A 16,820-nucleotide genomic window follows, 5' to 3' on the forward strand; every position below is an offset into this window, starting at 1 on the left:
AAGTAAGGGTATGGTGAAGTTATAAACTTCCATATAGTGTAAATCTCTTTTATTCATTTGTTGCACTTTCTAATTGATCAAATTACACCCATTTCCTATATATCCTATATGATCAAATCAGTTGCAATATCTTGATACTTTCCAAGTATAAAAAATGCCAATGGGTTTAAATATTTTATACATACATATTTTTGTAGTTCGAATTTAGTGACTGAGAAATCACTTCCAGTTCGCTTTTACTTTTTGTGCTATTAAATATGCCAAAAGCAGTAAAATAAGTCGGAATCAAGCATGTAATCAAAGTATATCATTTAAATTTTGACGTTAATTGGGACTGCCAAAGAACCACCACGATAATTTTTTATGACAAACATTAAAAGAGACAATGATTTGATTGTTCTTTGATCCAACAGAATCATTTGCTTGATTCAGCAACCAATTAATATTTACTAATTCTCCCAATCAAAATACTGTTTCAATTTACGTGAACTTATTTTTTTATTAATCTGTGTTATAAAGAATGATCTCTTTCTATATTTAGAAACAATTTATCTTTATACAATGATTTATAACACACAAAATGTACGCGATTCATTTAACACAACAAATTTAAAAGTCTTCTCTTCTTTGTTAAATTTCGTATCAAGTCAAATAAGTTCACATAAATTGAAACGAGGGGAGCAGTATTTATTAAAATTTTGAGGTTGATCCACTCCTTAATGCTCCTAATCAAAGCAAATAACGTCACGTGTACAACCTCGACATATGGACCCATCATGTCCACCCCAGTCAAGACCACATTTAACCCCTTTGTCTAAATGACAAAACCCTCATCAAAGTCCAATTCCTTGACCACAGCGTACAACCCAATAATGCACCGTACCCACCTTATATCCAATAAACAAACGCACGGTTTCCGTTATATAACAACGACAAAATTTGACGGCGTCACATCCTTCTATAAATACCTTTGCATTTTTTTCCAATGTTGTTTCTCTTACTTTGTCTGCACTCTATATTATTTGTTCTCTTCCCATTACATATATTCTCCATCTTCTTTGTAACTTCTTGCTTCATTTTTGTAAATATCTGAAACTTCATCCCATTGTTGCCACCGGCGAATATTTCTGTTTCTTTAATGCAGCTGTATTTATGGTGATTTGATTATATATATCTTCAAGATTTGCAAAAGGGTATTCAAAAATAGCAAAAACGAAGGGTCTTGTGGAAGCCATTTTGAGTATTTGGAGACGGGTTTAACTCAGTTGCTGCTATTTTTGTTATCCATTTTGAGGTATGATTTCTGTTGAAATTGAAGTATATCCGCCATCAAAATGATAGACAGACAAATATATATATATATATATATATATATATATATATATATATATATATATATATATATATATTATTTCGTCCATCCAATTTTACTTGTTCAAGTATACTAAAAGTAGATGTTCATTTTTACTTGTTCAGTTTAAAAAATCAAGACATACTTAACAATTTCATACCTATTTTCCCTATATTATTAATTATTGGGTTGGAAACTTCAAGAAATTGTTAGTGACTACACAACTTTTAAAGTATGTTCGATTGATTTTAATCATTAGATGACTTAATAATAATTAAGTCAGGACAATTAAAAATGAACGGAGGGAGTAATGTATAATATATTTTAAATATACATATTTATATAAAATAATACAATATCTATTTTTTTTTCCACATATTTGACTTGTGAATATGATTATTTTCTACCAACTAGCTCATTGTATAACTTGCACATTTTTTTGGGTGGGTCACTATCAAGAGTGTTTTTTGGTTAAATGGGGTTTGTCTGTATGTACAATCAGTGGCCGCTTTCAAAACTCGACAATGTGTATTAAATTCTACAGCGATTTATCATTCATTCTATACGATACTCTGCTGTGCTACTCATGCTACCACTGCCACTCTCTACACCTTTTTTTTTCTTTCTCTTTTTACTCATAATAATAATAATGAAGATGAAAAAGGGAGGTGATAATTGATTAATAAAGATTAATGATGATGAATAATCTGTCAGAAAATTCGGCTGTGGTCATTGATAAAATGACAAATAAAGAAGACGATCTTAAATGAGGCTTTGTTTTAATTTCTTTCCTTTTTTTCTGTTTTCATTATGAAGTTTCTTTATTTGTCTGCACATTAAAGCAATCACAGAATGAGATTTCTTTTTGGTCATTCAATTATTGACTGTTCTTTTTAGTCTTCTTCTTCTTTAATATAAATACACTCTCTTTTTTTTCCTTTTTCTTTCAGTACTTGTTCTGATCCTCAGAGTTCTCTGTCTCTCTTTTTCTTTCGTTGCCCCTTTAACTTCTTTTCTTTTTGTCTTTGGCTAAGAAAGAACATTCAGGTATTTATTTTTCCATTAACTTCACATATCAAATTTGAATTTTATTTTAACATTTGTTCTTTCGTTCAAATTAAGGTGTAGATTTTTTTTCTTTCACAGTACTATGAGGTTTTTGTTTGTTTGTTTGTTTACTTTAGATTTTATCAAAGTGTTTACCTACTTTGTGTGTGTATTAATTTATTACCTATAACTCCTCCTCTTTTAAAGGAAAGCCAGCTTGAAATCATTTGAAAAAAAGTTAACCTAGAGAGCTATCATGATCTTTTCCTTTTTTTTTTTTTTTGTTTGTCTCATTAAAAATTGTCAATGTTTTACATTATCTTCCAAGAAAAATAACAATATGTATATTCTAATAACTTTTTAAATCTGACATCTCACACAACATGTTTAGTACAAGATTCAAAATACATTTTGTTACATTATATATCTATTTAAGTTTATGATTCGTTCTTACTTTATTAAATTCTTGCACACAAATAAAACCGGTGGGTGTATTGTTTACAAGTAAGGGTTGTTATTTGTTTTGTGCATTTCTTTACTCATCTATTTATTAAAGTTTATGTTTTATTTTGTAGGGAGTAAAAAGAGAAGAAAGATAGAGTAGAAGAGAGTGCAGGAGAAGGATGTTGACGTGTATCACGTGTAAGCAAAAGATAGAAGATGATGGAGGTGAAGAAGGACCTCGTGGCCGTGCTACTCCCAATACTAAAGAATCCATTAAAAGCCTCACTGCACAGGTCCTATTTCAACTTTTTTACCATTTTCATTACATAGAAAAAAGACTCAAATTTTATGATATTAATTTAAGTAATATGATAAAGTAAAAAAAATATTTGATAAAAATAGGCCGATTTTTGCTATTGTTCATCAGCTTACGGGTATTAGCAATCAGTTTTAGCTATTATTCCCTTTCCAAGGATATGTTCGTACGCGCTACTCAACATAAAAGTGAAAACTGTTTGATATTTAAAATTTAAATAATTTGTTTGATATTTAAAATTTAAATAATTTGACAAATTAATAGAGTGAAGAGATATAAGAATAAAACACAAATTTGACCCATATTTCGAGTCATATTTGGTTATTCATGAAGACCGCCCTTTGGTGAGGGCATTATTCGACTCTTAGGAGCCGCTTCGACATGGTTTGAAATCTCAAATCATGTCTTTTTGGATGATTTGAGATTTTATCTCATGACATGAAACCATGGTGCTGGGTTTACCTTGTGCGCACCCGAAGGGTAGCAACTGCGGGTTCCCATGTCATCAAAAAAAAAAACAACATGAAACCATGATTTCAAATCGCAGGTCCAAACACCTACTTAACATATCTTGGCCAAATCCTTTGCGACTCTCATTTGTGTAATTTTTGATAGGTTTATTTATAGTATATTTTTGAAGGTGTTACATGTCTTTAATTTCATTATTTGTGTTTTCTGATTTAATAATAGCACTTATCCTATTGAGTTTCACGGACCTGGTGTGTCAAGAAGCTTTTTTTAGCTCCAGCATTCTTGTGGCTATAAATTCCTAAAAACTATAGAAATTGAACAAAAATAAAATGATGTAAAAAAAGGCAGAAGGGTTTAGAGATTGAACGAGTAGTATTTTCTGGTTTGTTCCCGGGAATGCCCTTATTTCGGGGTGGTCTTTAATTTTTGACCATTAAATTGGTGATATTTAATTTTTGCCCTTCGTTACAAGTCTTTGGTTTCGGGTTCGAATTCCCGCTCAGTCAAAAATTAAAAAAAATTACAAGACAGAGTTTGGATTCGCAATGCAAAACTCTGCCTTCATGATTCGGGCAGAGTTTCAAACTGAAGGCATAATTCTGTCTTGCGAATCCAAGCTTCTGCCTTGCAAAATTTTATTTATTTATTTTTACTGAGCTGAAATTTGAACCTAAAATTTCAAAGTTTTAGACGAAAGGCAAAAATTAAAAACCACTAATTTGAGGGTAAAATTAAAGACCACCCCAGAAGAAGTGTAATCCGCGCAAAAAAATGTTTGTTTTCTATTTTTTATGTTTGTTTTCCATTTTTTTTCTTCTTTTTCTCCAAAGTAGGGCAACTCTTAGTACGAGGCCTGTCGCTATAGTCACTACTATATCTTTAGTGAGGGCCCACATTTAATTCTTTTGGGCCCACATTTCTCAACTGGAGTTGGGCTATATTTGGACATTGAGTTCGAACAGTAACATGAAATGAACATTTTGTTGGTCACGCGGGAAGGAGTGAGGACCATATAATGTGACTATAAAAACCAAAGTGAGTCCAAAGATTTAATAAATAGGCTTTTATTTGTGGGCACTATTGTTCCCTAATGGCTTTAAATTATTTGACCCCCACCCTTTATGTTTAGCATGTAGATTGGGTCATGTTCACGTTATTTCTTGGATCATGTGTCTTAAGTTCTTGGTCCCATAGTGTTCCTTACTTTAGTTTACGAACCCGCGACTTAAATAGCGCAAAAGAAAAAAAATTAAATCAAACTAGTATAAAAAAAAAAAAACATAAGTAGTATTCACGCACGAAATTCGTGCATGAAAGGACCAAACTGCAAAAACACAGTTTTGGCCTTTCACGCACGAATTTTGTGCGTGAAAGGGGTCACCAAAAAAAAAAAAAGAATATTAGTAGTCACGCACTAATTTTGTGCGTTAATGTTGGAGCTTTTTTTTTTTTTTTTTTTTTTTTTTTTTGCGTTACCTTTCCAATCACGTTTTTTTTCATGTTTTGGGCAAAGATTAGTCATGTTTTAAAATCCCAAAATATCAATATTTTATATAAAACTTAATATATTTTTTTTTGCGTACAATAATGTCGGCTCATTACATGAAGTCCAACTAAACGTTTGGATCGTCGTTTTAGGGATTCTAAAGTGCCCTAAAGCAAGTTTTGAAACTTGTAATATTTATAGGGTTTTGATTTAAGTGTTTTATTATATTTGAATGTACAAATTTAAATATTTGATTTAATAATAATTCATCCAATACGAGAGGTCAATTGGATTGTAATTAAATGGAATGAATTATTTTTTAATTAGTATAGACCTCTCGTATTGGATGAATTATTATTAAATCAAATATTTAAATTTGTACATTCAAATATAATAAAACACTTAAATCAAAACCCTATAAATATTACAAGTTTCAAAACTTGCTTTGGGGCACTTTAGAACCCCTAAAACGACGATCCAAACGTTTAGGTGGACTTCATGTAATGAGCCGACATTATTGTACGCAAAAAAAAATATTAAGTTTTATATAAAATATTGATATTTTGGGATTTTAAAACATGACTAATCTTTGCCCAAAGTATTAAAAAAAACGTGATTGCAAAAAAAAAAAAAAAAAAAAAGCTCCAACATTAACGCACAAAATTAGTGCGTGACTACTAATGTTCTCTTTTTTTTTTTTGGTGACCCCTTTCACGCACAAAATTCGTGCGTGAAAGGCCAAAACTGTGTTTTTGCAGTTTGGTCCTTTCACGCACGAATTTCATGCGTGAATACTACTTATGTTTTTTTTTTTTTTTTTTTGTACTAGTTTGGTTCAACTTTTTTTTTTGTGCTATTTATGTCGCGGGTTCTTAGTTTACTTCCATATTTAGTGGTCCTTATATTTTGTACTTTCATCATCTTGCAATTATAAGTACTTTTCTATCTTGCTCATTCATTTCCATCCCCATGTTAGGCTGAACAATTGACTATTAAAGGGGTAAGAAGCTTAGAAAAAAATAGTATCCGCAGTATACAAGAGGGCCTATACCAATTTGTCCCTACAAACACTATCTGATAAGTCATGTTATCCATCGAAAATGTTGTTGCACCCGTGTCGAATCTTTTGAAAAATGCTTAGCTTTTGGAGGATTCGACAGTTGACACACATCTGATTGATTTTTTGAAGAGTCCGAGTGACATAATTGATAAGAATTGTATTATAAAGTTCACATATGCCCTTGAAAGATGCATAAGCAAAGACAAATATATGGCTGATTCTGTGAGTTCTGAACTCATTGCTTTAGGCTCGAACTACATATACATAATACAACGAAATTAGTATGTATACAAATAATAAGATCACACTTACTTTACATTCACTGACTCTAAGCGTATGGTGAATTGTGTTTAATGGTGGATGTGTTTCTTGGATATACCGGTGAACATCTGCAAGGTAAATTTCCCTTGAACAAACATGAGGAAGTTGATGAAGTGATCTTTTTCATTGTGTGAATTTGTTTTGGTCAACTCTACTTAGAAAACTCTACTTAGAATTTGCAAACCCAATAAAAAGAACAGTCTAACATGTAAACCAGCAGAATCTTAGAAAAGACAATACCAATTGCCTGGCAAAGACTTGTCTGAGTTATCTTTGACATGACCAGTCATTGATATCCTGTCCATTTACAGTAGTCCAGCCTCCAAATTACTCAACCCTTCACATGTTCAGCTGTTAAATTGATCTGTACCCCAGAAAGTTAAAACTTCTGAAATTAAGTGACTTTCAAACAGTAATATTTGCTTTTGAACATATTATAAAATCTTTTGCTTTTGGACTATCTTCTTTGACTGTTCTTTGTTTGATAGTACAAGTCAAATGCCTGATCTTGCAGCAGTAGTAGGTACAATCATTTCATGTTGTCTGAAATCGGCAGAAGCGTTGTCAAAGGCACGAAGCGTGCTTAAGCCCAAGCGAGGCAAAAAACATTTTGAGCGTTTTGCCTCGCTCAGTGAACGCTTCAATGTCCTTCAATGTCATCATCAAGCTCCAATGCATACTTTTTTTCTTGCCAATTAGTAGGCGTTTGTCCATGTGTTATCAAACCCTGGTTTGAAACCAAGACCCCAAACTAGCGTTTGGACATGCGTTTTCACTCATAGTTTCAAACCTTAAATCATCCACAAAGGCATGATTTGGGGTTTGAAATCATGATTTCAACTTTTTTAAATATAAAATTTAACCTATAAGTTTATATTTTGTAAAAAAAGACCCATAAGTTGGTAGATATTTTTAACAATTACCCTCATCAATCATTTATCAATCTCATTAACTTCCACCAACCTTTATTTATGTGTACCAACCTTTAATTTGTGTGGGAGGATTATATTAACGAGTAGTTACATTACTATTCATGTTAAATTTTCATTTTTATTGAACTAAAGTTTGATTAATTAATGTTGTATTTTTAAGAAAGGTCTTCTAGTAGTGTACTAATTTTGTTATGAACTATGATTTGCTCATTTGGTAAGATTGTATAAGAATTGAAAATGTTTTAATAGTTTTCACAATTGTGGGGTTTTTATGTCTATAAGAGAAAATACAACTTAAAATATTCAAATTGCATATCCAACATGGTTTTAAACCATGTCCAAACGGGGCCTTAGTGTAATCATAGGCAACTCTAAACCAATGATAATTCACTTTGTCGGTTTTTTTTTCCAATTTCTTTGACCATATTAATTTTATTCATGCTTATAATTATTAGTCTTGGAATAAATATATGTATATGTGTATTTTTTCTCTTTTTGTGCCTTTCTTCGTTAAAGCTCACGCTTCATTTGCCTTTAAAGTCCCCAACTGACCGTAGAGCATTTTTTCGGTTTTTGCATTTGATAACACTTAAACCAACATTCATTGTTCAAATTATACTAATAGTACAATTCATCTTATAATCAAAAATCTATCTTTTTGATGTTGTACTTAGCTGTTTTGAACTTATAATTTTTAAACATTTGCAGATCAAGGATATTGCTTTAAAGGTCTCTTGTGCTTATAAATGCAAGTCTAGCACACCAACAAGTACTTACAGGAAAGGGCATAGACCATATCCTGATTTTGATTCAATATCAGAAGGAGTTCCATATGCTTATCAACCAGCAAGTTCAAGTTCTACTCCAGCTTGGGATTTTACAAGTGCTGGAAATTTAACGACTCCTAGGCCTGATCCAAGATTTGCTAGAGGATTTAGTGGTGCTGGTGGTGGTGTAGAATCTATTTCTCAGTCTGGTAGTGATGTTGTGGTGGAAGATGATGGGCAAAAAGAGTGGACAGCACAGGTTGAGCCTGGTGTTCAGATCACTTTTGTTTCTCTCCCTAATGGCGGAAATGATCTTAAACGAATCCGATTTAGGTATCTATCAAAAATTCCCTTTCATTTCTATCTAGAAACTATATTATGGAAATTATGATTGTGCCAACTTCTTGTCTTTGAATTTAAGTTAGGAAACTGCCTTTCTGTAAAGAAAGGTTCTTTGGAATTATTATCCATTATCTATTAATTATGCTTGTCCTAGGCTAATGTCCAGTCCCTTTCATTCGTAAATTGAAGTCAAATTGAGTTTCCCTTTTCTTTGTTCCACTCTTGTCCGCTCAACCATCTCACTTGTTTAGTATTGTTGCTCTCAAATATCTTACTGTGGCTTATGAAAAACATTAGTATCTTACTGAATGTACCCTTCTCATTAAATGAATGACCAATTGAATGCATCCATGTTTTGTAGCTTTCTAACTGGCCCTCTAAGCTGTCAAATTGTCCAAGAATTATCAGTATCACTCATGTCCTTAGTTAAAAGATGAGTATTATTCATGTCCTTATCGAAACAACAGTTGATTTTACTGACATTAGTTTCGTTGATTCTTTTTCAGTCGGGACATGTTCAACAAATGGCAAGCTCAAAGATGGTGGGGTGAGAATTATGACCGAATTATGGAGCTTTATAACGTTCAGAGATTCAATAAACAAGCTCTTAACACACCTGGAAGGTCTGAGGATGGAGTAAGTCACTTTTCACTTGATTTTGTCTATGTACTACTGCCTCGACCTCCATTTCCTTTCTGCTTTGATCTAGATCACTCATTAACATCCATGAAAATTAACTCTTGTTATATAAATGTCCTGTTAAAACTTTACCAGTATGCTAATTATATCGCAAAAGTTATCCATTTGACTTCCAGTGTAAGGTACTTTTTATCCCTATGTGGAATAGTAGGGCCAGGATTCCCTAGCTGGGGGCAACTTCTTTATGTGTATTGACTGCCCACTTTCCATTAGATCTTCATTAGCTACTTGGACCTTGCTCAAAGTAAATAGCCAGCTCAAGTAATCAGATGTTTTTTACAGGCAAGAGTCATACTTTTGTGGCCTAAAAATCAACAACAGCATTAATATTATTTGATTAAAAAGACTGAACTCTTCAAGTTCTATTCCCAAAGATGGATAACCTGAAGAAAAGGGGTCATTTTTAATAGCTTGAAGAGATTGATATCTAATAGCATCAACCTTGGAGAGATTTTATATTGATCGATCATTATGTTCCTTTTATAGCTTCAACGAGGTTAGTAAAAACACATCTTGAATTAATGAACTTACACGAGATTAAGAACATATCAGAAGAGAAATACTTCCACTGCTGTCTACTGGCTAGTCATATTTGGAATGTTCAATAAAGATCTAGGGTGTGTTTGGTATGAAGTTTTCCAATTTTTTCATTCTCTAGGAGAACAAGTTCCTTAAATATGAGTAAAATGACTTCCCTTGTGGAAGTAGGGAAAACAAGTTTTATAAGTGACATTCCAAGTTTGTTATCTCCTCCCCACCCACCCCTGAACCCCCACTCCCCACCCCATTCCACCCCTATAGTATTTTGCTAGCTTACATATAAATGTTTTTTGGGATAATATTTTTTTGCTTGCTTACCAAACACTAGAAAATAAGTAAGAAATCCACTTATTTTCCAAGACGCAATTTCCTTCATACCAAACACACCCCTAATATTCACTGTTTTCTGGACATATACACCATTCTTTATTACATTTCGAGATTGGACAGAGATATTGATGTGCCTAAGATATTTTTCTGCAGAGAGATTCTAATTATTCGAGGCTTGGATCCGCGATAGAGAGCCCTATGATGACTCCTGCAACAAATAAGGACTGGAATCCAAGCAATTACCATAAACCATCTGGATCAACTGGTTTCCCAAAGGGTGACATGTCATACATGGACGCGTCAAGGACAACCACCGACTCTAGAGATGAAGCTTCACTTTCTGTTAGTAATGCCAGTGAAATGGAGTCGGAATGGGTAGAACAAGACGAGCCTGGAGTGTATATAACCATCAGACAACTAGTTGATGGCACTAGAGAGCTACGGCGTGTTAGATTCAGGTATTTTAAAACCTCAACTATTGTTACTTTGATTATTCAACAAATGCAAGATGAAACTTCAGAAAAAATGGTATAGAATTTTTTGACTTAGTGCTTCTAACTTCTCATCTGTGAATTCAAGACACGATTACTATTTTGCTGAAATTTGTTAGCATTTGTATTCATTTGGGACATTTTCTTATAACTTTTTCTTCATTCACACAGTCGAGAGAAATTCGGGGAGGTGCATGCGAAACAGTGGTGGGAACAGAACAGAGAGAGAATACAAACTCAATACCTTTAAATCAACAACTTTCTATCCACAGAACAGAAGAATTATTCCATGGAAAAGGAACAATTTTGCCTGTTGAGTTTGGTGAAGCTGAAATAGAGATCATTACAAGATACTTGTATTTGAAGTACTTTCATAGTAGTTCTGATGGAATGGCTCCAGTCTGCAGAACAAACTCACGTTGACCAATTTAGCATTTTTCATGGCATTTCTTGATCTCTAGTTATACATGATCTTGCAAATTCTCTCATGAATATCCTTTTCTTTAAAGGTTTCAAGTTGTTTTCCTTGTAACTAATCTTTCTAGAAAATTTAATTGAACCAAATGCTAGATGATGCAAAACATTGGTTTACTCACTACGTTGTCAATATATATAGCTCACTGGCATTTATTGACTCTCAATTGATAATTTTGTGGTCCATTGTTCTACTTTGTGCAATGAATTTCAAGGACAGAATGGGTGTTCAAGCCCCATGTCTCAAGTCTTATAGATCGCCTTGTATTAAGTAAAACGGCCTGCCTCACACCCCTGCCTTTTAAAACACTGATTTAAACATCCCAACTTTTTCCTTTAGGGATTTATCATGTTAAATTGCTAACAAAAGGATCATCGAGGTTTAAACTTAGCATATTAGAGAGAATTCTTTATGTTTGGAGAGAGAGCCAAACAATAGATCTACTTCATTAGTGAAGAGGACTTGGTATACTTATCAAACGTTTACGCAATAAGGGCAAAAACCCACCATAAAGTTGAAATTCCCAGTCTTATCGATGAAAAAATAAACTACCAAGACCTGATGCAGCTGCAACTTAAGCAAGCAAGCAAGCTTTGGCCTGCAATAATAACAGAATCTTTTCCATTCCCCAGACTAAAGGTTTTTCCTCCAATCCACCACTACATCTGAGAAAGGTATAGTAACAATGTAAATGGAAAGTAAACGTTAAGGAAACCCATTAATGTACTAGTAACACGTTGAGAACCAGATATAATTTATTCATCAGAAACACATGAAAAACTTCAAGTGTACATTCAAAACAAGTAAACACATAAGGCATTTTTCTCTACCATGAGAAACCGTCTAGGTCCACCAGAGGTAGAACATTATGATCACAAAGAATTTGAAAATGAAAACAGGTACCATTTAGAAAAACCTTGTTATTCAAAGGGCCAGTTAGAGTACTCGGAGTAATTACTGTATTGATGGCTGGTCTGTGAGCTGGTTTCTGCAGCTGGAGTAGAACTACGGGAACGTCTTGAATGAGATGAACCAAAGTTCCACCATCGTCTCCGTCTTTCTCGATTCTGAGAACTGTTCTCCCTACTGCTGCTTCTGCTTTCACTCCGAGAAGAATGGTCATTGCCAGATGTTTCGGGTATCAGCTCCTTTCTACAAACAGGACATGAACTCTTCTGTTGTAGCCATGGGGAGATACAATCGGAGTGATATAAATGCTTGCAAGGCAATTTTTTTGCCTGAGTCCCCAGTGAAAATTTCTCTTTACAAACAGGGCAGTGGGAATCCGATTTAACATCCTTTTTCGATATCTTGACTGTTGGCAGGGAATCAATTGAACATCTTGAGGCAGGAGGAGGAGGAGCACCACGCTCAAGATTTCTTCTATTGATAATTTCTTCAAAAAATTCCTCCACTCCTGGACCAACAAAATAATCACCACCATTTTCTTGTCGGAAGCCAAGAGCTTCATTAAGGAACTCCAAAGCTCCATCCTCCCCAGGCATCTCAACAGGCGTATCACCACTGAAAATCAGCAACGGATTCCACAAATTTCCTCGTTGTTCATCAGATCTCCCTCTCTCAGAAGTACTATTACTTGTAGCTGATATTTGTCTTCTTAAAAAGTTTGCTACCGATTCCATAAATCTCGGCCTCTGGCTCTGATTGTCTGCACTACTACTCATTATGTCTTCAAGATCTTGAACAAATCCACCAAGGCAATTGGGGCAAACAGCATTTTCTCTTCCGAGATTCACGGGTTGCCTACAACTATGACACCAGTGGCTGCAACTGTCGCTTGACATGCTTACTCTTCCTAGCTCTTCTACCCAACTTTATCCACAAAATGTCTCTTCCAAACTATTATTCTGACACAAAAAAAGTAAAAACTTGTAGCTCATTAAGCTCCTACAAGAGGCACTTTTGAACAACTAATAGTAAATATCACCACCCCAATTCTTTTACTATTCAATTAGAACCATAAAAGTAACCAATATGAGTATCAAATGAAAGATCATCATAAATCCAAAATCAAAAGTTACAGTAAGAAACTTGACGAGGAAAACAACAAAACTATAATCTTTAGCTTTTAAAGGCAGATCAGATCAGACACATAAAAGAAGATAAAATCATACTACTAATTACATCCATATATATATATATAGCAATTATCCAGTTCCAAATTCTTCAATTATCTGATACCCATTTGTTAATCCAATTTCACAAACCAGTGTTATCCATCTAATTAACCATCTGATACCCATATGAAGAATATATATATTTACTCAATTGCAATAATAACACCATCTGCTCAAAATCCAATTAAATGAACTAGTAGAAATTAAACTCAAATACAGCAAATCTAGTAGATAAAAGAAAAGGCAATAGAATGAAGAAAAGGTTAAAGTGATTACCTTTGATAAAAATGGTGAGTTTACATAAGAAATGACCCAGATTGAGGAAACTATGCACAATGCTAGTACATAGATAGGGACAAAAAAAAGGGGGAAAAAAAAGAGACTTTCCGTGAGTGAGTGAGCACAAAAGAGTGAGTGCAATAATTATGATTCATTTTTTTATTACTATAGTTTACACTCAATTTAATACTATACAGTAGTACAGTTCAGTTGTGGGTGTTATCGATAGTGGCACTTTCCGTCAGCGTATGATGGAATCCGAATCTGCACGTGGTTGCATTTACCCACTCCTATTATTTTATAGCAAAGAAATTGCGACCGCTCATTTGCTCTTTAAAATCGAACTTATGCTTATGCAATATTTTAAAAAGCGAAGGCATGAGGCGGAGCGTTTTACTTAGTACGAGACAAGGCATAAGTCTCGAGGTACGGGACGTAAACCCATGAATCTTTAAAATTTTAATTTATAATATAGTAAAATAGTATAATAACACAAAAATTATAAAATATATATAAATAGTTTTAAGAAATTAATAACACGATTAAAGAAACTCATAGAAAGCAAAACTTCTAACATGATTTTACAAGTATAAATAATTGCAATAATTTAAAAGTTATTATGAGATACAAACTATTTTTAACCCCTTAACTTTCAAACAATAAAAGAATCACAATTTCTAAAGCATACTACTATCATATATACTATGCAATTTACCTCCCAAAAAGAAAATAATCAATAAGCTTTATCAAATTATAATTAAAACATCACTCGTTCATGAATGAAAATAAAATTACTTTCAAATAGCAAAATAATAAACTATGATAATTTTGAGACACATGACAAGAACATGAAGACTAATGGCAAGTGAAGATGTAAAATTTGGCTAAATATTTAAAAATGTTAACTGATGTTCACCCTCGCAGTGTTCCCAAATAGTAAATATCCAACACTACGGTTCGTTATTTGAATTATTCTCAATCGTCTTATTTCTATAGATGAAGCATACCATTAAGCATCATTCATTTAATAAAGAATTATGAGGGTCAATAATGTCAACTGGGGAATTTGACACATAATTTGTGTAAGAACTCTTAGGCTAGCCCCGAGCGTTGGGCGTGTTTAGGGCATACAGTCGGACAAGCCTCACAAAATTAAGCCCCACACATAAGCCCCGAGGCGTTTTGCCTGTGCCCCGTCCGGGAGCTAGCCCTGAGGTGAGTCCCGAAACTACCTTTTAAAACACTGGGGATAAGTTTTTTAAAAGCGCGAGAATAACTTGTGTGATATTGTCTGAAAATATCAGCACAAAATAGAGGCAAAAGTTCAAATGACCAAATTTAGAACCGTGATATTCTTTTCTTTCCAAAATTGGGGGTAGAAGAAGGGAAAACATGGAGAAAAGGGGGGGGGGGGGGGTGTTAAAATGTGGGGATTTGAACCCTCGCCAACCAGTTGAAAGTTGAGTTAGTCAACTAACTGAGTCACTAAATTCCCCATGAGTCATGACTTGGTCTGCTGGGCTAGCTCAACCAAATCCGTAATTCAATTGAGATAAGATTTTTAGAGTCCATTTAAAACCGATATCTTTTAGGGGGGCTCGTGAGTCGTGAGGTTTGAGCGAGTTGCACTAGGTCAATCAGTGGACCAAATAAAGAAAATACTCGTCTAAAAAATTTATAGATAAAAAATACATCCGACTTATAATTTCCTGTTTCTGAAATTTGCTTTTCGATTAGTTGTATTTTCTAGAAATTAATAGATAGATGAGTAATTTTAATGTTACAAAAAATGATTTTGTCATTTTATTAATACTAACATATAATATTGTGACTTTACTAATATAACAGAGAAAAATCAATACCACGCTTGAAATTAGCCGCAAAACAAACATACATATTACATTGATTTAGTTACTCTTCATTTTATATTGTATTCATTTTCCGAAGTTCTCACTTGAATAGATGTCACATATTTCATTTTAAAATGAATGGTATTGTTAAATTAACTTAAACAAGGGTTTTCTTTATGGTTACAATAATCAATATTTCCATATGTTTCTACCAAAAAGTCTGCCAACTACTTTCGTTGATGCACTAATTAATCTTTTATTAATAACAAACATCCAAACAATTAACTCCTCGAAATTTAAAACTTCTATTCAGTTGTTAGCAAAGAGATACTTTTTGATTTATTTTATTTTATTTTCTATAATGATAATATATAGCCGAGCTGATTAATATGAGCAGTTATTATTTCAATTGATTTTTTTCTATAATAGTGATGTCCGAGCTAGCTTGTGCATACTTACACCTTCCACTAGCAACAAAGACACCCCCTTCCCTATATTATGGAAATTCTACACTTAAACCCCTGTGAAGTATATCCATAACTAACTAACTAAGTATATAAAATAGAATTATTAAAGTTTAAATAAATAGTTCTTCTTATGTAATCTTAAGATTATTTTTGAAGTAGGATAAATAAACAAACTAAAATTAAAATGATAAACTTGTATATAAATAATTAATAAAAATACAAATAACTTCTATGTTTAAAGGGTAGGAAAGTTATTGCTAGTAGTTGGTTTGTCTTATTAAGTAACTTGTGTTTATTTCTTATTTACGAGTTTTGAATGATACGTGTTTCAAAAAAAATTATTCTCTATTATAATCAAATGCATCAAAAGATATTCGACAAAAATGTTAATCTTCTTTAATAAATTTCATAAAAATAAATACATGAAAAAGAACTTATTTATAATTTTAGTTTACTTATTAATTTAATATGCTTAGTTACAAATATACTTCAATTTTTAAGGTAATTAACCCTAGAAATTGAATCATATTACACGAATGTTCAGTGTAATTAACCCTAGAAATTAATCACTAATTTATTCAATTTGTACAATAAGAGGATTTTTCTAAATTGTTCAGCATGAACTTATCCTAGTTTATCTTTAAAAAAGCAGATAAAACAAACTCTAAATATAAAAGTTTTAAATTTGGAGGGATTAATTATTAGCCAGTAAATTTTATTAAGACACTCAAATCATGAGTTATTCGAATTGAGCATCTGAACATATGATAAAGGTTTTTGTACTAGACATTTTCAGTTTAAATTTTCAGAAAACTTTTGCCTATATTCTCGAGCATCTTAAGTAATTAAGTTAATTACATAAAATATGTCATCTCCTTTAATTATACATATCCACCTCAATTGCAATAAACTTGAGGTTTTACGGCTTATTAAGGCTAGGGGTGTTCACGGTTTGGTTAATATCGATCCAAACCGAAAACCAAATCAAACTAATACTTGTTTTTATTTGGTTTA

The 16,820-nt window shown here is 32.8% G+C and overlaps 2 protein-coding genes across 3 annotated transcripts; one reads left to right on the plus strand and one right to left on the minus strand.

Moving 5' to 3' along the window:
- Window positions 1-1,038: 1,038 nt before the first annotated feature.
- Window positions 1,039-11,238, plus strand: LOC132635407 (protein BREVIS RADIX-like). Of its 2 annotated transcripts, XM_060351783.1 has the most exons (6): window positions 1,039-1,294; window positions 2,974-3,135; window positions 8,137-8,528; window positions 9,044-9,173; window positions 10,260-10,564; window positions 10,769-11,238. In XM_060351783.1, the coding sequence occupies exons 2-6, from the start codon at window positions 3,022-3,024 to the stop codon at window positions 10,845-10,847; spliced, it is 1,020 nt and encodes a 339-aa protein (XP_060207766.1). In that variant the 5' UTR covers window positions 1,039-1,294; window positions 2,974-3,021; the 3' UTR covers window positions 10,848-11,238. The 2 variants fall into 2 exon arrangements, with proteins under 2 accessions (XP_060207766.1, XP_060207765.1); XM_060351782.1 differs by lacking the exons at window positions 1,039-1,294; window positions 2,974-3,135 and adding an exon at window positions 7,852-8,052.
- Window positions 11,239-11,809: 571 nt separating this feature from the next.
- LOC132635409 (probable E3 ubiquitin-protein ligase RHC1A) lies at window positions 11,810-13,647 on the minus strand. The gene is made up of 2 exons (XM_060351784.1): window positions 13,487-13,647; window positions 11,810-12,940 (listed from the first exon to the last, which is right to left on the minus strand). The coding sequence occupies exon 2, from the start codon at window positions 12,875-12,877 to the stop codon at window positions 11,993-11,995; it is 885 nt and encodes a 294-aa protein (XP_060207767.1). The 5' UTR covers window positions 12,878-12,940; window positions 13,487-13,647; the 3' UTR covers window positions 11,810-11,992.
- Between the last annotated feature and the right edge of the window lie 3,173 nt (window positions 13,648-16,820).

This window comes from Lycium barbarum, chromosome 4, assembly GCF_019175385.1.
Source record: "Lycium barbarum isolate Lr01 chromosome 4, ASM1917538v2, whole genome shotgun sequence".
Lineage (NCBI taxonomy): Eukaryota > Viridiplantae > Streptophyta > Magnoliopsida > Solanales > Solanaceae > Lycium > Lycium barbarum.

Coding starts and splice junctions, on each gene's coding strand:
- LOC132635407 (XM_060351782.1), top strand. CDS start 7,867: ATGCTTATAATTATTAGTCTTGGAATAAATATATGTATATGTGTATTT. Junction 8,053..8,136: donor TTGTTCAAATTATACTAATA/GTACAATTCATC, acceptor AAACATTTGCAG/ATCAAGGATATTGCTTTAAA. Junction 9,174..10,259: donor CTGGAAGGTCTGAGGATGGA/GTAAGTCACTTT, acceptor ATTTTTCTGCAG/AGAGATTCTAATTATTCGAG.
- LOC132635409 (XM_060351784.1), bottom strand. CDS start 12,877: ATGTCAAGCGACAGTTGCAGCCACTGGTGTCATAGTTGTAGGCAACCC.